This window comes from Ailuropoda melanoleuca, chromosome 16 (genome assembly GCF_002007445.2).
Source record: "Ailuropoda melanoleuca isolate Jingjing chromosome 16, ASM200744v2, whole genome shotgun sequence".
NCBI classification, from domain to species: domain Eukaryota; kingdom Metazoa; phylum Chordata; class Mammalia; order Carnivora; family Ursidae; genus Ailuropoda; species Ailuropoda melanoleuca.
The window spans coordinates 53551280-53575284 of record NC_048233.1 but is presented as its reverse complement, the minus strand read 5'-3'; the positions used below and the strand labels follow the sequence as shown (position 1 = coordinate 53575284).

The following is a 24005-nucleotide window of genomic DNA, read 5'->3' as shown; positions in this document are numbered from 1 at the left end:
AAGAGAGCTTCCATCCCAATGGGGAGGCAGACAATACAGAAGCAAACACATAAATGTACCATGTTCAGTCATGCTGTGTTAGTGAAGAAAACATGAAGTAGGGTATGAGGCCAAGAAGCAATAGGGGTGCTATTTTAGAGTTGGCCAAAGAAAGTTTCCGTGATAAGGGGGCCCCTGCATAGAGACCCGAAGGAAGCAAGCATCCAGGCTGAGGGGACAGCGAGCACAAAGCCCTGAAATGGGAATGTGGTTGGCATGCTGGAGAAACAGTGGGAGTAATATATTGGTTGTAGAAGGAACGAGGGGGAGAGAAAAGAGAGATACCAGCTGAGAGGAGCCAGAGACCAGACTCTGAATGCTCTCATAAACCATCAGGAGCAATTTTAATTTTAATTCTAAATGCAGATGGCAGCCAAGGCACTGCCTCTGAATTGCTGAACTTCTCTGCACACAGAAGAGACTTGAAGCCTCCTACCCAAGCAGACACCTTGAGTATGGCCACGGGCAGTGCCCACTCACCCTCTGAGCAAAGCTCACAGGGAATAAAAGCCCACATCAGCAATCACAGTGTCCCTCACAAACTCAGGCCGAGAGGCAAAGCCAAACAGAGCCATACACAGTTGTGGAACCATGCCCCTGACCCAAAGGCATACCTTTTGCATTCAATCCAAAATGTAGACTTAAAGCATTTTTTCTTCTTCTCTGCTGCCCAGTGCCCTCACCAGGTGACAGACCAGGAACGGAACCCTGGCCAGGCTCAGCTACCATCATGGCGAAAAGGGTCTGCCCCATAAATACTGGAAGCCCAGGCAGGGAAGCTGCTCTCAGCTCACCCCTAAGGCACCAAGCAAGCCTACCTCTGCAGACAGTTCCATTGCCCACGTAGCCCGGTTTGCAGGTGCAGCTGTGTCCCTGGACAGTGTTGGTGCAGATGGCATTCTCGTCACAGTTGTGCTGTCCGCTGCCACATTCATCGTGCTCTGTTCGCAGGAGGAGAAAGACAGAGAGACATCTTTTCTTAAGTTGCCACCTCAAGGGTTGGAAAAGTAAGCTGGGACTTACCAAGTAAGAGTGACGGGGACTAGCAGGTATGGGGATCTTCCTATGTACCTGACAGTTTCTATGCCTGGTGCGTTTGAAATCTCAACCACTCTAAAAGATGGATCTCATTATCCCCGCTTTTCAGGTAAAGAAACTAAGGGTCTGAGAAGTCAGTGTCTTATGCAAGTCACATGACTGCTAAGTGCTATTCGAAGGGCATTGCCTTTGCTATGTCCTGCTAAGGTTTCTATCAAGGCTCCAAGGCAGTGTTTCTCAACAGGGAGCAATTCGGCATCCCCTCCCCACTGGAAACACCTGACAACGTCTGATGATATCCTTGGTTATCACGGCTTGGGAAGGGGGTGCTGCTGGAATCTAGTGGATACAGGCCAGCAAGGCTGCTAATAAGCATCTTACGATGCACAGGAAAGCCCAGCCCAAGAAAACAGTAATTAGTACAAAATGTCAACAGCACCAAGGTTGGGAAAACTTCCTCTAAGGTTAAAGAAGGAAAAAGAAACAATCCCACGTGGGAGATTCCATGGTTTCTTTAAAACTGAAGAGGAAGTCTCAGCTAATATAACCTGGCAAAGAAGCATTTACTAACGAGGAATTTCAAAGGAATTTCATTGGTCACAGAAAATGCTGGCAAGCATGGGGTTGTGCTGAGTCCAAAAGGGATTTATTATTAGGACCTCTCTTTAAGGGCCTTCAGCGGGACCCTGAACTCTAGTTTTCCACGCAGCCCAAGTTCACAGGGGTCAGCATACAACCCTGGGCCACATGGTTGTATATTTTCAAATAGGGGTGGCATCCTTAGCCCAAAAGATGTTGGGGGATGTAGATCTAAGAGTTTACAAAATGGACTGGAAGATTCCAGTTAGAAATCAAGATTTCACAGATAACAGCACTTTCTCATCATAATCAGGAAGTTTAGTCATCCAAACAGCTACTCTGTCAATAAACAGTATTGAAAGTTTAGGCCTTATTCCCTCTAACACCTGCTAGTATAACTTCATAGAAATTTTAAGAAGAAAATTCAAATGGGTTTACTTAACTCACAAGACGTTGTAAAACAGGCGTTGAAATCCCAGCTAGAAACCTCCCCAAAATAACACTAATTGAACAACACTAAAAATTCAATATAGTTTATAAAGTGTACTGTTAGATGAATGTACCAATCAACTGAAATATCATCTATCTTCATTAATTTTTATTCTAAATTTTCTAACAGAGACGTCACCCATGTGCAATTAAAGTAGAGCACACACAAGCATATGACTCTTGATTTAAACACCTTGGATTTTTAAAAAAAAACAAACCACAACTTTTTTTCTTTTGGCCTTAAGACCAACCACAAATGGTCAGTGAGAAATGTGCACAGGTTAGGAAGTAGGGCAAAGAGATTTTTTTTTTATTATATTATGTTAATCACCATACAGTACATCCCCGGATTCCGATGTAAAGTTCGATGCTTCATTAGTTGCGTATAACACCCAGTGCACCATGCAATACGTGCCCTCCTTACTACCCATCACCAGTCTATCCCATTCCCCCACCCCCTCCCCTCTGAAGTCTTCAGTTTGTTTCTCATAGTCCATAGTCTCTCATGTTTCATTCCCCCTTCTGATTACCCCCCTTTTCTTTATCCCTTTCTTCCCCTACCGATCATCCTAGTTCTTATGTTCCATAGATGAGAGAAATCATATGATAATTGTCTTTCTCTGCTTGACTTATTTCACTTAGCATTATCTCCTCCAGTGCCGTCCATGTTGCAGCAAATGTTGAGAATTCGTTCTTTCTGATAGCTGAGTAATATTCCATTGTATATATGGACCACAGCTTCTTAATCCAGTCATCTGTTGAAGGGCATCTCGGCTCCTTCCATGATTTGGCTATTGTGGACAATGCAGCTATGAACATTGGGGTGCATATGGCCCTTCTCTTTACTACGTCTGTATCTTTGGGGTAAACACCCAGTAGTGCAATGGCTGGGTCATAGGGTAGTTCAATTTTTAACTTTTTAAGGGACCTCCACACTGTTTTCCAGAGTGGCTGTACCAACTTGCATTCCCACCAACAATGTAGGAGGGATCCCCTTTCTCCACATCCTCTCCAACAATTGTTGTTTCTTGCCTTGTCTATCTTTGCCATTCTAACTGGCGTAAGGTGGTATCTCAGTGTGGTTTTGATTTGAATTTCCCTGATGGCTAATGATTTTGAACATTTTTTCATGTGTCTGTTAGCCATTTGTATGTCTTCATTGGAAAAGTGTCTGTTCATATCTTCTGCCCATTTTATGATTTGTTTATTTGTTTCTCGTGTATTGAGTTTGAGAAGTTCTTTGTAGATCTTGGATACCAGTCCTTTATCTGTGGTGTCCTTTGCAAATATATTCTCCCATTCCGTGGGCTGTCTCTTAGTTTTTTTGACTGTTTCCTTGGCTGTGCAGAAGCTCTTTATCCTGATAAAGTCCCATAAGTTCATTTTATCTTTTATTTCTCTTGCCTTTGGAGATGTGTCGTGAAAAAGGTTGCTCTGGCCGATGTCATAGAAGTTGTTGCCTATGTTCTCCTCTAGAATTTTGATGGATTCCTGTCTCACATTGAGGTCTTTCATCCATTTGGAGTTTATTTTTGTGTATGGTGTGAGAGAGTGGTCAAGTTTCATTCTTTTGCATGTAGCTGTCCAATTTTCCCAGCACCATTTATTGAAGAGACTGTCTTTTTTCCACCGGATGTTTTTTCCTGCTTTATCAAAGATTAGTTGCCCAAAGAGCCGAGGGTCCATTTCTGGGTTCTCTATTCTGTTCCATTGGTCGATGTGTCTGTTTTTGTGCCAGTACCATGCTGTCTTTGTGATCACAGCTTTGTAGTACAGCTCGAAATCCGGCATTGTGATGCCCCCAGCTTTGTTTTTCCTTTTCAACAGTTCCTTGGAGATTCGGGGCCTTTTCTGGTTCCATACAAATTTAAGGACTATTTGTTCCAGTTCTTTGAAAAATGTCCTCGGTATTTTGATCGGGATAGCATTGAAAGTGTAGATTGCTCTGGGTAGTATGGACATTTTAACTATGTTAATTCTTCCAATCCATGAGCATGGAATATTTTTCCATCTTTTTATGTCTTCCTCAATATCTTTCAAAAGTGATCTATAGTTTCTAGCATATAGGTCCTTTACGTCTCTGGTTAAGTTAATTCCAAGGTAACGCATGGTTTTTGGTGTTATTGTAAATGGGATGGATTCCCTAATTTCTCTTTCTTCAGTCTCGTTATTCGTGTATAGAAATGCAACTGATTTCTGGGCATTGATTTTGTATCCTGCCACCTTACTGAATTGTTCTATAACTTCTAATAGTTTGGGAGTGGATTCCTTTGGGTTTTCCATATAGAGTATCATGTCATCTGCAAAGAGAGACAGTTTGACTTCTTCTTTGCCGATTTGGATACCTTTGATCCCTTTTTGTCTTCTGATTGCTGTTGCAAGGACTTCTAGTACTATGTTGAATAATAGTGGCGAGAGTGGGCATCCTTGTCGTGTTCCTGATCTTAAGGGAAAGGCTTCCAGCTTTTCCCCATTGAGAATAATGCTTGCAGTAGGCTTTTCATAGATGGCTTTTATGAGATTGAGAAATGTACCCTCTATTCCTACACTCTGAAGGGTTTTAATCAGGAAAGGATGCTGTATTTTGTCAAATGCTTTTTCTGCATCAATTGAGAGGATCATATGGTTCTTGAGTCTTTTCTTGTTGATATGATGTATCACATTGATTGATTTGCGAGTGTTGAACCATGCTTGCATCCCAGGTATGAATCCCACTTGGTCATGATGGATAATCCTTTTAATGTACTGTTGGATTCTATTAGCAAGGATCTTGTTGAGGATTTTGGCATCCATATTCATTAGAGAAATCGGTCTGTAATTCTCCTTTTTGAGGGGGTCTTTGCCTGGTTTGGGGATCAAGGTAATATTAGCCTCATAGAATGAGTTTGGTAGCTTTCCTTCTGTTTCTATTTTTTGAAATAGCTTTAGGAGAATAGGTATTATTTCTTCTTTGAATGTTTGGTAGAATTCCCCAGGAAAACCGTCTGGGCCTGGAGTTTTATTATTTGGAAGGTTGTTTATCACTGACTCAATTTCTTCATAGTTAATTGGCCTATTTAAGAAATCTATTTCTTCCTGTTTCAGTCTTGGTAGTTTATAGGTTTCCAGGAAGGCCTCCATCTCTTCCAGATTGTTTAGTTTTTTGGCATATAGCTGTTGATAAAAGTTTCTAATAATCCTTGCAATTTCAATGGTGCTGGTCGTGACCTCTCCCTTTTCAGTCATAATTTTAATAATCTCAGTCCTTTCTCTTTGTTTTTGGACAAGTTTTGCCAGTGGTCTATCAATTTTATGGATTCTCTCAAAGAACCAGCTTCTAGTCCTGTTGATCTGCTCTACTGTGGTTCTGGTCTCTAATTCATTGATTTCTGCTCTAATCTTGGTCAACTCCTTCCTTGTCAGTGGGTTAGGCCTGTCCCTCTGTTGCTGTTCCAGTTTCTTGAGGTGAGAATATAGAAACTGCATTTTAGATTTTTCTATTCTTTTGAGTGAGGCTTGGATGGCTATGTATTTCCCCCTTAGGACTGCCTTTGCAGTATCCCATAGGTTTTGGACCGTTGTGTATTCATTCTCGTTGGTCTCCATAAATTGTTTAATTTGTTTTTTGATTTCCTGGTTTATCGAGTCATTCTTGAGCAGGATGGTTCTTAGCCTCCAAGTGTTTGAGTTTCTTCCAGGTTTTTCCTTGTGGTTGAGTTCCAATTTCAGAGCGTTGTGGTCTGAGAATATGCAGGGGATAATTTCAATCTTTTGGTATTGGCTGAGACCTGTTTTGTGTCCCAGAGCATGATCTATTCTTGAGAATGTTCCATGGGCATTTGAATAGAATGAGTATTCTTTGGTTCTGGGGTGTAGTGTTCTATATATATCTATGAGGTCCAACTCGTCGAGTATGGCATTCAAAGCCTTTGATTCTTTGCTTAGTTTTTGCCAGGGTGTTCTGTCTATTTCTGATAGTGGGGTGTTGAGGTCCCCTACTATTACTGTGTTCTTATCTATATGTCTCTTTATTTTGGTTAAGAGTTGGCTTGTGTATCTTGCTGCTCCCCTGTTGGGGGCATATATATTAATAATTGTCATATCCACTTGTTGAATACTTCCTTTAAGAATAATATAGTGCCCTTCTGTATCTCTCTCTATGGCCTCTAGTTTAAAATCCAGTCTATCTGATATGAGAATTGCTACTCCAGCTTTCTTTTGAGGTCCATTTGCGTGGAAGATGGTACTCCATCCCCTTACTCTAAGTCTGAATGCATCTTTGGGTTCAAAATGAGTCTCTTGTAGACAGCAAATGGATGGGTCATGTCTTTTTATCCAATCTGCAACCCTGTGGCGTTTTATGGGAGAGTTTAAGCCATTTAGATTGATAGAGATTATTGACAGATATGATTTTAATGATGCCATTTCTCTTTAAAGTCTTTGTATCGGTTGTGACTTGCTGCTCTGTATCACTCTTGGGGCCTTTTTACCTTTATAGAGCCCCCCTTAATATCTCCTGTAGGGCTGGTTTCGTGGTTACGAAATTGGTTAATGATTGGCGATTTTGGAACGTCTTTATTTCTCCATCAATTCTGAATGACAGCTTTGCTGGATAAAGGATCCTTGGCTGCATGTTTTTCTCTGAAAGAGCTTTAAAAATGCCCCCCCAAGCCTTTCTCTCATTCCAGGTCTCTGTAGACAGGTCTGACGTAATCCTGATACCTTTGCCTTGGTACGTGAGAAATTTCTTTGCCCTGGCCGCTTTCAATACTGTATCCTTGGATCTAATATTTGCGAATTGCACTATGACATGCCGTGGCGTAGGTTTGTCCTGGTTGAGCTTGGATGGGGTCCTCTCTGCCTCTTGGACACGAATGCTTGTTTCCCTTGCTAGATTAGGGAAGTTTTCAGCTACAATTTGTTCAAATATCTCTTCTAGACCTCTGTTTTTCTCCACCCCTTCAGGGATGCCGATGATTCTGACATTGGATCGTTTCATAGAGTCAGTAATCTCCCGTAATCTACATTCGTGGGCGTGGATTTTTTTAAGACCAGCTTCTATTTTCGTTTTTTCTTCTACTAACCCATCCTCCAATTCGCTAACGCGTTCCTCTGCCTCGGTGACCCTGGCCGTCAGAGCCTCTAGTTTTGACTGCATTTGGCTCATAGAATTTTTAATTTCTGTCAGATTCGCTCTCATTTCTGCCCTTAGGGATTCTATATTCTCAGCAACGCTTTCTCTGATGCTTTTTTCAAGTTTACTCATCATCTTGACCATTGTTGCTCTGAATTCCATTTCTGATAATTGGGATACATCCATATGTATTAATTCTGTGGCCGAGGCCAATTCTGTGGCAGAGGCCACAGACTCATTATCTTTTCTTTGCTGGGGGGGACTTCTCCTTCTCGTCATTCTGATGAAGAGAGATTGCAGGGTTGTCCAGAGCCCAAGTGTTGACTGGGACCCAGGCCGTGCGCCCTTGTTTTATAGAGATCTTAGGGATGTGGGCTTCTTCCTTAAAGAGTTTATTTATTTATTTGAGAGAGAGAGAGACAGTCAGCAAGAAAGGGAACCCAAGCAGAGGAGTGGGAGAGGAAGAAGCAGGTTCCCGGTGGAGAAGCCCGATGAAGGACTCCTTACGGAGCGTTGTGATCACACCCTAATCCGAAGACAGGTGCTTGGTGACTGCGCCACTCAGGCGCTCCGGGTTGTGGGCTTCTTGATTTTTCAGCCTGCCTTCTGGGGGAGGGGCCTGCCTGCAGGTACTCAGAAAACCCTGTTTGGGTAGAGTCTCTGTGTCCCTTGCGAGGGGGGATGGGGATGGGCACCCTGTGAGCCGGTATTTCCGGGCTTTTGTTCTCTGGCGGCTTTCCCTGGCGGTTTGCTATGCCTCTTCTGAGAGAGCAGCAGCGGCTGAAATTCAGCCTCTGTCTCAGAACAGAGGGATCGCGGATCGTTCTCCACTGATGTTCTGGCCACTTTAACTCTGTTTCTGTTGGTGCTGCTCAACCCTGCAGCATCCCGGGCTGTGCGCCCCACACCCGGCGTCCCAGCCCTCACTTCCAGGGCCGGCACGTCTCTGTCCTTTGTGTTTCCAACCCCGCCCGCCGCCAGCCGCCCCGCGCGGGCTCCCGGAGCTCCCCGTCTCAGTCTGGTGTCTCACGGGTGCTGACCGCGAGTCCGCCTGCTCCCCCGTGCAGGTGGCCCTCCAGCCGCCAGCCGCCCCGCGGACGCTCCCGGAGCTCCCGGTCTCAGCCTCGATCCAGTGAGCACACCGGAGCTCCGGAGCTCCGTGAGATGCTTGGTGGTGCACGCTCCCGGCTCACGGACTCAGTCTGCCGTTTCCAGAGTGCGGGTCCGCGGTCCGCCCGCTCCCCGGTGCAGGTGGCCCGCCAGCCGCCCTGCGCGCGCGCTCCTGGAGCTCGCGTTCTAAGTCTGTTGTCTCGCGGGTGCCGTCCGCGAGTCCGCCTGCTCCCCCGTGCAGGTGGCCCGCCAACCGCCAGCCGTCCCGCGTGCGCTCCCGGAGCTCCCTTCTCAGCCTGCTGTCTCAAGCGTGCGGGTCCGCGGTCTGTCCGCTCCCCCTTGCAGGTGGCTACCGCTTCCCGGCGCCCTGACACGGCGGCTCCCTCCCCCTTCTGTTTAGCTTCCGATATCTGTGCGCGGTTTCACGGCTCCCCGCTTCGTACCTCGATACTCAGCGCTGGAGATGTTCATTTGTAGAGATCCAGATGTATCTTCCTGCATCTCAGGCTGATTCCGTGAATGTTCCTGCTGGTCTGGTACCTATCCAGCTCAACTCAGGGGACCGACTGAAAAAGGGGTCCCCTACTCCTCCGCCATCTTAACCTCCCCCGGGCAAAGAGATTTATGACGACTCACTTCTAGTCTGTGCTAATGTCATCTCCAGCACGCTCCAGAAATAGCATAACCCCATGGATGTCAGATCAAATTTACAGACCTATGAGCACCTAGTATACGCAGGTACAATACCAGGGCACACAAAAAAGTCTAGGAGTATAGACTTCGACAACCAAGTTTTCAATACTGAAATTCATTTAACAATGACTAGGGTCTGTACTGGGTGGGGATAGAAAGGTGAGTAGATATGGTCTCTGCTCACATGAACATTTTAATAGGAGCCACCAGACCTCAACATGCAACTAAGCAGAACACAAGGGAGAAGTGATAAGGGTTGTAAGTAGGTGACCTTATATTTTACCAAACAATGTATTTTAGAGTTGAACGGGGACTCTGTTAATAATTGCACTGGAATAACAGGCATGACTCAGAATAACCTACGTTAACTGGCATGTGTGGTCATGCTAGATAGGAGGAATAAAGATAAACTGAAGTAAGAGTCCCCTGGAGGAAAGCAATTTCTGCTAATAGGGAGAAAGGTCTTCTTGCAAAAGGTAGTATTTGAACTGGGCTTTTAAAAATGGTCGTGGTTTTCTCAGTCAGAATTGCACCACAGAGGGCACTACAGGTAAAAGATATGGTTTTATGCAACATCCCAAACATCTGGTCCACCCTCACCTACCTGGTCTGTTTCCTGCCCCCCCAAGCTTTGTTGAGGTATAACTGACAAAACTGTAAGGTATTCAAAATTCAAAGTGTTCAATGTGATGGTTTCTTATATGCATACATAGTAAAACACTTCCCCTCATCAAGTTAATTATCACATCCATCCTACCTGATCTTATCTTCCAATTATTTTTGAAGCAAACCCTCTACTCTGCTGAGGTGGCCCCATCACTGGCCTGCAAAGGTAGGAGTTCATTCCTACCTCTCTCCAGTTTGTCATTTTGCTTCCGTGACTCAATATAGAATCTCCCAATTTTACTGGACTATCTGTACCCCTGCCCGTCTTCAAACACCACTTAATGCCCATTCTTTTGTCATAAAAGCCTAGCATATCTGCTTTCCACACCATCTTGGAACTTTTGCCAAATGTGGTATCTTTACCTCCTTGGAGGCAATCACATACATGGTGATATTTGCCAGTTTTATCATTAATGTCTTAACTAATTAACTTTGAAGAGAGGAACTGTAGCATATTTCATACAACCTTCCCCTTGCCTATCATGACTTCACACAATGGTCCTGAGCCCGGAGTGTGCCAAGCATTGAGCTAAATGTTACACATACATCATTTAATTCTCCTATGATTCATATGATGATGGCTCATTTTACAATGAAGGAGCTGAGATAAAAAGACATTCGATAATCTGCCTAACATCACAAAACCAGTAAGCGGGGGAGCTCGGAATTGTGACACTGGACAGCAGGGTTACCACATCACTGAGCACTTAGAAGCAAATCTGGACGTGATTGAAGTCCAAGACATATGGAAATGTTTCCATAAAGCCAGAAAGGAAGAAGGCCTTTTTCTATACTAGCCCCAAATTCCCACAGAAGATCTGACCTATGTTGGACAGAAATAATGGTAGAAGAAATGCTCTCTAAAAACATCAAATTCCCTTCCAGCTGTTGGAGATGCTGCAAAAGGTGCAGGACAAGCACCGGGAGAGGTGGCATGACAAAGCAGTTGAGATCACAGACTCCAGAACCATGGAGCCTGGTTAGGGGACCCTGGTTTGCCACTTATTAGCTGTGTGAACTCAAGTTATTGAGACAATCTGTGTCTTAGTTTCCCAAGGTGTAAAGTGTGGATAATAATAGAACCTATCTCCTGAGGTTGTCATGAGGATTATATTAGTTCATATAGGTAAAGTGCTTATAGCACATTGCAACTAGTACATGCTCCCTCCATAAATGTAAGCTGTTTTATTATGGTTATTACCATCACTACTGCAATTGCCTGTGAGCAGACTTAATTGTTGGATAGTAGTTAAAATTGGTTAAGAAAACACTCTCTTTCCTTTATAGGCTGGTAGTTCAGGTAGAAAGGCTGTGAAGAGACAAGGTTTTGAAGACAATTAAATAAGAATACCTCTTTGAGGACCCAAACGCATGTTTGCTTATGTTCAATTATGGTCCCCAAGAAACAAGAAACAAGATTGGGGAGGTGAAGGATGTATGTTTATAATTGTTGCTGTATGACCTGAGTTTGACTACAGTGTATTTGGAGTATCCAACCTCTCAGGAAAAAGAATAATGATTGTGGTGACATGCTGTTTCTCCACTGATGATGATAATTATTGGAATGCTGGCTAATATTTATTGAGCACTCACAAGGCACTGTCATTATCACATAGGTCCTTTCTCCTCCTCTTTTTCCTTTTCCTTCCACAGAAGGGCTCAGAAAGACTCTAATCTATCTCTGTAACACTGCAATCAAATGTAATCAATAGCCATTATCCATTAACACCTTGTTTTCCTTAGCGGACTAACTGGGACCCAAACCAGCTACTGTAACAGTCACTTCAGCTGCAAATGCTCCATGCCTGGGGTCTGGCTGGCTTGTGGCTTTCCTTTGTCCAAAGTCATCTCTTGGGGCACCTGGGTGGCTCTCAGCTGGTTAAGCGACTGCCTTTGGCTCAGGTCATGATCCTGGAGTCCTGAGATTGAGTCCCACATCAGGCTCCCTGCTCAGCAGTCTGCTTCTCCCTCTGACCCTCCCCTCCTCATGCTTTCTCTCTCTCTCAAATAAATAAATAAAATCTTATTTTTAAAAAAAAGTAATCTCTTACCTATTTTATGAAATTATTACAGTGACCCCCACTGGGAGATGCCGAGCCCATCTCGCCAATCACATTTTATAGATGAGGAAATTGGGATTTGAAGCACCTAAGTGTAAGTACATAGATAATACATTGTATGCCTGGAACTCAAACTCCTATCCATCTCTTCATCTCTTCTCCTGCATCCTTCCCAAAACTCCACTTTACTGTATGATCCAAAGGAATTTCCAATGTGTTGGCCACAGTGTAAGTACATTTTTACTTTTTAAAGGAAAATAATCACAGATTTAGGGGAAGTTGCAAAGCAGTACAAAGAGTCCCAGCTTCCCTCAATAGTGCCATCTTATACAGCTGCAGAACATGAAAGCCAGAAAGCAGACATTGGTAAATTACCATTAACTAGTCTATGAACCTTATTCAGTCTACACCATTTTTAAAATCTACATGCATTTTGAGGGGTGTGTATGTAAGTGTATAGTTGTAAGCAGTATTATCCTGTGTATACGTTCAGGTAACTTACCACTTCCCCACAACTACCTATCCCCAGTCCCTGCCCCTTGCCAGCTACTAACATGTTCTCATCTCTATAGGTTTGTCATTAAGAGAATGCTGTATAAATAGAATTATACACACGGTAAGTAAATTTTATAGATAGATTTTTTTTTCTCTAAATAAAACTCCCTGGAATTCCATTCAGGTTGTTGTATGTGTCCATGGTCCATTTCTTTTTGTTGTAAAGTACTCCACTGTATAAATGCATCACAGTTTTTTCAACATACACACATTAAAGAACACTTGAATTGTCTCCTGTATTTTGCTATTATGAATAAGTTTCTACGAACATCTGTGTACAGGTTATGTGAACATATATTTTCATTACTCTGGAATAAATATGCAAGAGTGTAAATACAAGGTCATATGATAAATGCATGTTTCATGTTTTAAGTAACTGCCAATTTTCCAGAATGGCTATACCATTTTATATACCCATCGGCAATATATAAGTCATCAAGTTTCTCCACATCATGGTCAGCATTTGATATTGCCACTTTTAAAAATTTTAGTTATTCTGATGGGTGTGTAAGTAATTCTGCATTGTGTTTTTAATTTGTATTTTGCCAATAGCTAGTGATGTTTAGCATCTTTCCACATGCTCATTTTTCATTTTAGGCTTGTCTTTGGTGAAATAACTGCTCATGTCCTTTACCCATTTATAACCGGATTTTTATGTTACTGTTAAGTTTTGAGAATTCTTCATACGTTCTAGATATAAGGCCTTTATTCTGTGGTTTGTAAATATCTTCTCACAGTCTATATATTGTATTTTCATCTTATCAGTCTTTGCCATGCAAAAGGTTTTATTTTTGATGAAATTCAATTTATTTTTTATTTTATGAATGATGCTTTTAATGTCATGTCTAAAAACTCTTTGTCTAACCCTAGCCCTCAAAGGTTTTCTTCTATTTTTTTTAAAGTTTTACATTTTGAGTCTATGACACATGTTGAGCTAATTTTTATATATGGTGTAAACTTTAGGTTGAGGTTTACTTATTATTAATTGCCTATACTTCTCTAATTACTATACTGCTAAATGCTGAAAAGGCCACTTTTCTTTCATTAAACTGATTTTGTACCTTTGTCAAAAACCAACTGGTTATATTTATGTTGGTCTATTTTTGAGTTCTCTACTCTGTTCCAATGATCTATGTGTCTATTCCTCTGTAAATACCACACTGCCTTAATTACAGGAAGTATATAGAAAGACTTAGTATTAGATATAGTAATTTCCCTCACTTTATTCTTCCTTTGTCAAAATTGGTTTAGTTATTCTAGTTTTTCTATATTTCCACATAAATTTTAAATTAAGTTTATTTCTATAAAATGTCTTGTTGGGATTTTAATAGGGATTGTGTTAAACTTACAAATCAGTTTGTAGAAAATTGACATCTTTATCACATTGTCTTCTAATCCATGAACATAGTATGTCTACCTATTTACTTATTCTTTAATTTCTATCCTTAGTGTTTTGTAATTTTCAGCATACAGATCCTGTACATGTTTTGTTAGCTTTATAACTAGCATTTCATTTTACTTTGGAACAATTGTATATAATATTACCGTTTTAATTTTGGTTTCTACATGTTGGTTGCTAGTATATGGGATATAATTGATTTTTGTGTGTTTGTATCATAGCTTGTGACATTGCAGAACTCATCTCTATAATTTTTTTTTGTAGATTCCTCATGATTTTTTACATAGACAATTATGTCATCTATAAATAGAAGTAGTTTTCTTTCTTTCTCTCTGATCTCTCTGCTTTTTTTTCATTTTGTTCCTTTACTGTGCGGACTTCCAGTGCTATATTTCACAAAAGTGGTGAGAGTCGACATCATTGGTTTGTTATCAATCTAAGAGAGAAAGTGTTCAGTCTGTCCTTATTAAATATAATGTTAGTTCTATCTCATAATACCTTGTCAGTACTGGGTGGAGGTTCAGCTCCCTGGTGAGCTCCACTAACGATGAAGTTGGGAAGAGTAGAGTGTCTATTAGCCTTGCCTTGCAGTGCCTTGTTCAGTCTCCAAGCTGCTGGGTGGAGTGGAGGCCCAGGTCCATGCTGAACCCCACTGACATTACTACAGCAGGTTCTCTCTGCCAAGCAGGTTTCCCATTGACAGGTGGTTAAATTAGAGGGGTATATTCAAAAAGGTTTTCTGTTTGTTCTGTTAAAACCCCTTTTCCCTAGAAGAAGTAGAGTTGGCTTTTCTTGGACCTTTTAGAATATGTGCCTATTGCTTGTTTTGGGTTGCAGTCTTCTTTAGCTCCTCAACTAGAACATACGAGATGCAAAAATAAAATGGGCAACTGACTCCTTGTGGCTCCTCAAGTCCCAAAGTTCCCAGGTAGTTCACCTTCCTTTCACCTTTCAGAGTCTTCCTGGTTATTTGTTGTGTGATATCCAAGGGTTTTTTGTTTTCTTTTGTTTTTTGTAGGAGAAAAGCCCTGGGAGAAATGGAGCTAGTCTATCTTGGTCAGAATCGAAAGTCTTCCATATATTTCATTTTTAAGAAATTAGTCACTTTCCTCCTCTGCTTTTTTCTATAGAGTAAAAATAATTGGAACTTTTCATAAGTAACATTCATTGAGCACATACTATGAGACAGACTCTGCTCTAATATATTAGCATTCATATGACTTAAGAATTATTATCATTATCATCCCTATTTTCTATATTAAGTAAGAGGAACAGAGAGACTGTGGGCCAGGGTTCTAAGGTGGCAGATTCAAACCAAGACAGTCACTGTCAAACCATGACGGAAGAATTAGAGAAATGTCATTGTTAGTCATTCTTGAAACCCCTTTCTCCCTCAACCCCTTATAATAAGTCCATCAACATGTCTTGATTTTTCTAAGTATCTCTCAAATTCATTCCTATATCTCAATTTCCATGGCCATCACCCTCACGCAAATCACCATAATCTCACCCACATCTAAGCTGCTATCAGTTAAGTTAGTGTTGTAGCTTCTTAATGGAGCTTCCTCACATTTATTATTGCCCATTAATTTATTCTTCATATTACATTTAGAACAATCTTTTAGGAATTCAAATCTGATCATCTTGCCATACCTGCTAAAATTTTCCATCCTTTTACTTCACTTTGGTCTCAAAATGTGGACATTGTTACTATGTCTGTCCTCCTGGTCCCATCATGGTTTCACCTCCACCTAACTGCCTAGCACCATGTTGTTTCATTTTCACTCTTGCCTGCTCAACCACACTGCATTTATCTCCTTTCCTGGGGTCAGGTACTTTCACATGTTCTTCCTTCTTGGCCTAGTTAATGCTTGCTTATCCTTGTTATCTCAACTCAGTCCTCACCTCCTCAGAAAAGAACACCTGATTTCCTTGATGGGTAAGTTTCCCCTGTAACCTATTCATATGACACTCAGCACTTCTCCTTCATAAGGGTAATCAGTTACAATTTTATGTTTATTAGTGTATTGGTATTTTTACTAATATCCACCTTTTCTACCATAGCATAAAATGCTTGGGGATGTATCTCAAATTTATCTTCCTTTACTTTAGATCCAGCACCTAGCAGAACTTCTGAAACTTAGTATGTGCTTACTATTTACAAAAGGAAGAAAAAGAGAAAAGGATAGAGGGAAGGGAGGGAGGAAAAAAGGAAAAAAAATATGATTGCCTGTAGCATCAAAAGTTGGAGAGAGGTCCAAGAGAAATAAGGTAAGAAAGACAAAATTGAAACAGGAAGTTGAGGATAACTCAGAAGAGTTCAAAAATGAAATACAACCAGTACTGATGTGTTGATGTATTTATCACAGTGACTTTGTGGGAGGAGAAGAAAGTGATGTGGTTTCAGGAGCTCTCTTTGAGGCAGGCCATTTCTTTCATAAGGAATGACTAAGGATTGTGAGAAAATCTAAGCCTTGTAAGAAAATATCTGCAAATCATTTATCTGACAAGGGACTTGAACTAGGCACATATAAAAAACCTTTATAACTCAATAAAAAGATAAACCAATTGGAAAATGGGGAAAATATTTAAATAGATATTTCTCCAAAAAAGATATACAAATGGGTACAAAGCACATGAAAAGATGCTCAGCATCATTAGAAATTATGGAAATCCAGGGGCGCCTGGGTGGCACAGTGGTTAAGCGTCTGCCTTCTGTTCAGGGCGTGATCCCGGCGTTGTGGGATCGAGCCCCACATCAGGCTCTTCTGCTAAGAGCCTGCTTCTTCCTCTCCCACTCCCCCTGCTTGTGTTCCCTCTCTCGCTGGCTGTCTCTATCTCTGTCAAATAAATAAATCTTAAAAAAAAAAAAAGAAAAGAAATTATGGAAATCCAAAGCAAAAAACACAGTGAGATACCACTTCACATATACTAGAATAAAAAACACAGACAACAAAAAGTGATAAGAATGTAGGGAAACTGGATCCCTTCTACATTGCTGTTGGGAATATAAAGCATTTCAGCCACTTTGGAAATCACTTTGGTAGTTCTGCAAACTATTAAACATAGGGTTGCCACATGTTCCAGCAATTCTACTCTAAGGTATATATCTAAGAGAAATGAAACATATGTCCACACAAATACTTGCACAGAAATGTTCATATAAATGAAACTCATAATAGCCAGATGGTGGAAACAACTCAAATATTCATCAACTGATGAATCCATAAAGAAAATGTGGTACATCCGTACAATATTATTTTTGTATATTATTTTATATTATTCAGTAAAAGAGAATGAAGTACTCCTATGTACTACAACATGTATCATGTTATGAACCTCAAAAACATTTTGCTAAGTGAAAGAAATTAGTCACAGAAGACCATGTGCTATATAATCTCATTTACAATGAAATGTCCACAATAGGCAAATCTATAGAGACAGAAAACAGATGAGTGGTTACCTAGGACTAAGCTTGAGGAATGGAGAAAGATGGTGAATGGGTACCGGTTTTGTCCTTGGGATGATAACAATGTTCTAAAGTCAGATTATAATAATGGTTGTGCAACTTTACTTAAAACCACTGAATCGTACACATGAAGGAGGCAAACTTCATTCTATAAAAATTGTATCTCGATAAAGTTTTTAAAAATTATTAACATTTACCTCTCTATCAACACTTTAGGATGAGGATGTTAAGACTCATGAGAAATCACTCTCAGATGAAACGGGTACAAGGAATGTTAATTATTTTGCTAACACCCTAGGAATATGCCATATTACCTTAACTGAAAATACTATTTTATAGTAATATTTGGGAGGGATAAAGTAATTATGTATAATATGTATGCATCGATTACAAGATGATCCTAACGTTCCTAAATGTGAAATCTGAAAATCTATGCTTTAGGCCCAAGGACATATGTAATTTATAATCTAAAATGGTGCTTGAATTCAAGAAACATCTTTCTAAGTCAAAATAAATACAACTCAAATCTCCCATTTGATGGAATGGACACTAAATCTCATTCATTATTTGGTTACTTTCCACTCCACTCTGTACTCAGCAGGATCGCACTATGGTCCTCAGGAGTTTAGACAAAAAGTTCATGAGTAGATGGAGTTGCACACTGGTTACTACCATAAACCATAAAAAGGCAGCTCGAAGTCCTACAGATGCCCTAAGCTCAGGTGCTAAGATCTTTGCAAGAGCAGGTACCCTATTATCAGGGACCTGATTCTTTAGCTACACCACAAATCCATGTCCTCATTGGAACTGGCCTCACTCTGGGAGACACCCCTTTAAGAACTTATGGGTCTCCATCTTCTCTCTTCTGGGTGTAGCAACTTTAGCTTGGACCCCTTTGACCTCCTCATATACCAACCCTATAATCCCAGCTCCTTCTGTGTAATTCAGTCTCTTTGAAAATGTGTATTAACTCTGCCCATTGGCAAAGAGTCACTGGGTCTCCAGAACTGAAAGTCGTCCTTCACTCAAAGCCCTGAGTAGGGTTATGAGCAGAATGGGCATGTGGATTACAGAGAAAAGGTAGGAATGAGGAGTGGAAACTAGTTCCCATCCTCTTCAATTTTCCCATAGCAGTAAGAAACAAAACACAAAGTAGAAACTCAATCAAGTACCTTTCTACTCGGATATACAGTATTATATATTAAATATGGCAGGTTACATAGAATATATATTAATCATTTATGTATATTTGTACAGACATAGAAAGTCTATAAAATGTATGTTACACTATTACCAGTGGTTTACACTCGGGAGAGGGTGAACAGAGGATAAATGGGAGGCATTTAAACTATTTATTTTAGTCACTTTATACTTCCGAACTTTTCTTTTTACAACAAACATGCATCTTTTATTACTAAACAACAGGGTTTTTTTAATGAATGTAAGAAATGGTTTCAGATTTGTCCAAGTTTGTACAGAAAAAACAAAGCTTTATAGGCTGACCAATCTGAATGTAAATCACAGCACTGGATGCACATCCTAGAGAGACTAGGCTACCGTCCATGCTCCAGTTTCTGTGTGGACAACATGTGGACAATACTATGACTAAAGAGTAGAAAACTCGGCTTTGTCTCTGTTTCCTCACATCTGAACAGACTCTCCTACAGAAGAGATGTTCAAGAAACATTTATATAATGTATGCTCATGAACATAAACTCTGTAAACCATCTGGTATCATTTTGGGCACACAGTAGGTGCTCCAAAAATGGCAGAGACCATCACCACCAGCATGATCACTACCACCATCATCACAGTGCAACGCCGGCCTGCATTTTCCATGAACCCTTCCTCAGTAATTATGGGAAGATTTTACTAGGAGCTTTGTTATTCTCCTCTATGCCCCAGAGGCCCTCGGTCCAAGTCCAGCTTTGTCACTGGCACACACTGGGATCTCAGCAAACGTACTTAATGTCCCTGAGCCCCAGGGTCATCACCCAAAAATGGAAACAATAAGACACATCACACAGAGCTGTTGGAAAGATTAGCTGAGAAAGCATGGGAAAAGTGTCTAGCAGCACACCAGCCAAGTAATATGGATTCAGTAAATGTTAATTTTGCTCCACAGGGATAATTTAGAAATGCATCATTAAACTACAAAATTGATGAAGAACTGAACTGTGTTCCAATGTCTCTGGGTTTCTTTTAAAACACCTGGTCCGATAGGACTATCCAATATGAGAATAAAACAAGCAAAACTGTTGTTTGACTTCAGTTTTATGTAATGGTCTTGTAAACATCCCCAAAGTGACCCTTTTTCTGAGGCCCTTTGTCTCTCCACTATGAAGAAGATGGCTTGCAAATTTTTGGGGTTCTACAACTACCCTGAACTCTGAAGAAAACCTAACCATAAAATACTGGGATGGAAACACAGCAGAGCAAATAACCCTGCTTATAGACATAATGTGTATGCTGTAGGACAGTGTTGCTTTCCAAAGAAAAATAAAGCTGCCTGATAGAAATATGATGTACCTCTCTTCTAGTGATCAACTACCAGTGCTCACAGGTAGTATAAAATATCATTTTCTTCTGTGTCTATGGAAGAAATTCCAAGAATGCCCCAAACATGCTATTTTCAAGGTAACTTCACCATTCCCCATCAAGAGGTCCAGCCTAATTACCCTTCTTTTGAATCTGGATTGCCCTTAAAAACATGTATCTAACCAAGGGAATGTAGCATAAAGTATGTAACATGATTTCCAAGGCTAGGTCAGAAGTCTGTGAGCTCCTGGATTGCTTGTTATCTGGATGCCCCATCTCAAGAGATTATCTCTTAGAACCAAACTGCTATGCTGTGAAAAGATGAAGACACATGGCCAGACATGTATACATAGTCCAGTCAATGGACCCAGCTGAGCCCAGCCTTCAAGGAGTGTCAACCTAAGCACCAGACACGTGAGGAAAGAAGCCTTCAGAAGATTCCATTTCTCAGGTGTCTAAGCCTTTCCAGCCACTGATGTCTTCTGAGCCGAGGCCCAGATATCAAGGAAATACAAGTCATCTCTACTGGGCCCTGTTTAGATTATTGACCCACAGAACTTATGAGCGTAGTAAAATGGTGGTCGTTGTACTCTAAGTTTGAGGTAGCCAATTATACAGCAATAGGTAACCAGGACAGTATCCTTGACCCTGCACCCGTGGTGTGATATGAAACAAGAGTTCAAGGAGATTTGTGGAACTGTGCTGAAATGGAGGCAAAGCACATGGAAAGACTGTGTTTGCTCCTCTGCGATCAACTTCCATCCTCAAAATGAGCTGTATGAAAGGATGACTTCCTGTCAGTTGTTGCACTTGGTCTTCACACTGCAAAGTCTTCAGTTACCACTTAGCATAGATGGACCAAAACAAACGCAAAGCAGCACAGTTCTGGAGCAATCAAAATATATTTTCATCAACATCAACTAAACGACGGTCCCAGGCTCATCAATGCCTATGTGGATAGCACTGTTGAAACCTGTCACTACATTCTACATTCAGTTCCTCGGGTTAATGAGGTCTAATAATGTATGAATATAAGAGAAGGAAGGAAATCATACCAACAAAACTAAAAGGTCTTCCTGGAGAATTTACAGGAGGACAGAAGCACAGACAAAGGTCAGAGACAAGGAAGGTTTCAGCTTCCCTAGAGGGGGGAAAATGAAGTAATTGGAAATCGGAGTTCTGGAGACACACAGTATTAGGTTAAAGTCTCAGCTTTGCTACTTACTGACTGAGTGATGTGTGGCTTCTCACACTCCTTTCCTTTAGTAAAAAAGGCTGGAAAAAGATTAAATGAGATAATATGTATGTGATGTTATTCAAATATTTATCATGCACCTGCTATGTGCTTGTATTATTCTAAGCACAGAAAACAAAACAGTGAACAAAGATAATTTCCCTGGCATGTAGTGATCACATTCTAGTGGGGGAGACAACCCACAAATAAATACACAAGAAATATGTATATAATTTGGGAAGGCGATAATTAATATGAGGAAAAATAAAGCTGAGTGAGGGGATGGGGAATATTGGGGTGTTAAATTAGACAGGCTTCTCTAATGACACATAAATGAAGGAGTAAACCACACAATGATCCTGTGCAATAGCCCTCAAGGCAGAGAGAAATGAATATAAAGAGTTCAGATGGGGAAGGAAGGGGTAGGAGGCTGGGGCGGCAGGTGAGGCAACTGGATGACGGTAGGAAATCAGGTCTTCCAGGTAGCTATGGGTCAAATCAGGTAGGTCCTTTTAGCCATAAGGAGTGTATTCTAAGTGTGGTAGAAGCCTATGGTGCATTCCCCATCACCCTCTACATGAATTGCTTAGAACAGCACTTGGCATATTATAGCATAAGCTCATTAAGTGGCTATTCTGTCGAGTTATTATGGACAAATGCCAAGGCAGGACAGCAGAAACACACTCGTCTGCAGCAGCACTGAGTCAAATCCTCCACTCAAAGCAAGTGATGAGGCCAGGGAGCTCACCAAGTGGAGCCAACCGTTCCAGGCAGACATGCAAGAAATGAAACAAAGCCTGAAGGGATGTCAGGCGTTCTGCTCTCACACAGACTACATTACTCTGTTCTTCATGAAAATCCAAGTTGGGAGGAAGCAACACTTTGTGCAGGAAAATATTATGATTTGCTTGCGACTGCATTGCTGAATACACAGTGAGCTAGTTGAGGGTATGGACACGCCTTGTTTCCATCCTTGACATGAGGATCCAGTGCTTCACTGTGCAATATGGCATCCACGGGCCACATGTGGCTATGGAGCCCTTAAAAGACAGCCAGTCTGGATTGAGATGTGCTCTAAGTGTAAAATGCACACTAGATTTCAAGGCTTAGCTCCATAAATAAGAATGTAAAATATCTCAATTTTATATCAATTACACATTGAAATAACATTTTGGACATATTGCATTTTTTAAAAAAAGTTAAATTTTATTTCACTCGTTTCATATAATTCTCTTAATGTGCCTACCAGAACATTTTAAATTATGCATGTGCCTAAGCATTATATGTCAAATGGATACCTACGTATCAGGTGTTCCCTAAACGTGGACAGGAAATAAATATAGGAAGAGGGAAAAGCCCTCAGAAGATTTCGGCATTCTTAACCAGGGACGACAACAGGCTTTATCTTGAAGGCCAGGTTTGATCATCTGACTGGTTGCCTGGAGTGCCGTATGGAGAAAGCACTCAAGGTTCCAGCTCACTGAGATTTCTGGGGTTAATTTATAACATTTGCCATGGACACAGGAGGAGAATGTCAGCCCATGTAAAATGTAATGATTATTTCTTGCATGAGAATAATATCAATAATTTGAGAATGGATTTTACACTGGGCACGTGCCGAACATTTACTCTTGCTGGAGATTCCTCATCCATGATGTTATTCTCTTTTCAAAACAACACTGAAAGACAGTAATGACCATCCCTGTCTTACCTATCTGAAAAATGAGATTCAAAGGGTTAGTTACCTAGGCTATTAAAAAGAGTTCAAGGTTTGACCCCAGGACTGCCGCTCTCCAAAACTCACTCACTAGGCACAACTGGCCAGGGATCAGGCACTACCTACCGACACCACACCCCGCTGGGATGCTGGGTTGCCAGCATGGACCTCTGCGTTCTACTTCCTCCCTAAAGGTCGGTGCCTGACTGTTTGGTCAGTGTGCATCTGTGCTGACTCACCTGTTGCATGTAATGGCAACAGCAGAGTATACTCTCAAGCCCTTTCTTGACCTTGGTAGATTAGAGCAGTAGCTGGCAAACTTAGCATGCACCACAATAGAGAGGGCTTATTAGAACACAGATTGCTGAATCCTACCCCTAAAAAGTTTCTGATTCAGTTGGTTGTGGGTAGGGCCCAAGAATTCAGATCTCCAAAATGTTCCCAAGTGATGTTGACACCACTGGTCCAGGAACCACACTTAGAGAATTTTATGTCTGATCCAGCTTCCAGATCTTCGTGGCCACACATCACATTAATACATCTGGGGGAATTCTTAAAATGAAACAATGCCCAGCCCTAGAGGAGACCAACTGAATTAGAATCTTTATTGTGGGGTTCAGGCATAGTATTTTTTAAATCTCCCCCAGGATAAACACGAAGGTTGAGAACCACTGAGCTCTCTGCTCCTCCTGTTTAATCCTCCTTTCTAGTTATTCCAAAGGATAACATTGGAAAAAGATCACCAAGCCCATTCCAGTCAAGGAGCCAAGCCTTATTGATTCACTGCAGACAGGTTCAACACCAGGGCTGAGCTCCAGCCTAGGGGTTAACGCGTGGGAGCTCGCAGGTCCAGAGGCCACGGGATAAGTACAGCAGGAGACAGAGGCCCTAGAAATGCGACCCAGTAACTGACAGTCTGTCCTACAGAGACATTTTAACAGTGATTAAAGGTCAATATGTATTTAGTCTCTGTCCGTTGCTTCATAGCTGGAGAATCTTCCAATGTGAAGAACGCTGACATTATAACTACAGGAATGAAATTAGATGGAATGGAAATGATCCACATCTATGAGGCTCCCCAAAGAGGAAACCCAGTGCAGCTAGCATCTAATCCTGTGACGTCTACAAAGCTAAGAATTTCAACTATAAACCTAATGAGGGTTTTTTTTTTTTCATAAAAGTAGGACAAATCCTTGGAATCTAAAAATCTGATATTGACTTCTCCCTTTGCAGTGGCAAACGTGAAAGCAGCAGATGGTCTCTAAAACATTTCCTTTATCCCTGTCACTCAAAAAAAAAAAAATCA

The 24005-nt window shown here is 41.2% G+C and overlaps 1 protein-coding gene across 3 annotated transcripts in view; it reads right to left on the bottom strand.

The window, feature by feature from the left end:
- NELL1 (neural EGFL like 1) overlaps nt 1–24005 on the bottom strand; it is an 885423-nt gene that overhangs the window by 345569 nt on the left and 515849 nt on the right. For all 3 annotated transcript variants that reach the window (XM_034645600.1, XM_034645601.1, XM_034645602.1), the window contains exon 14: nt 858–980. In XM_034645600.1, the coding sequence (XP_034501491.1) occupies nt 858–980 (123 nt within the window). The remainder of the gene's footprint in view (nt 1–857; nt 981–24005) is intronic.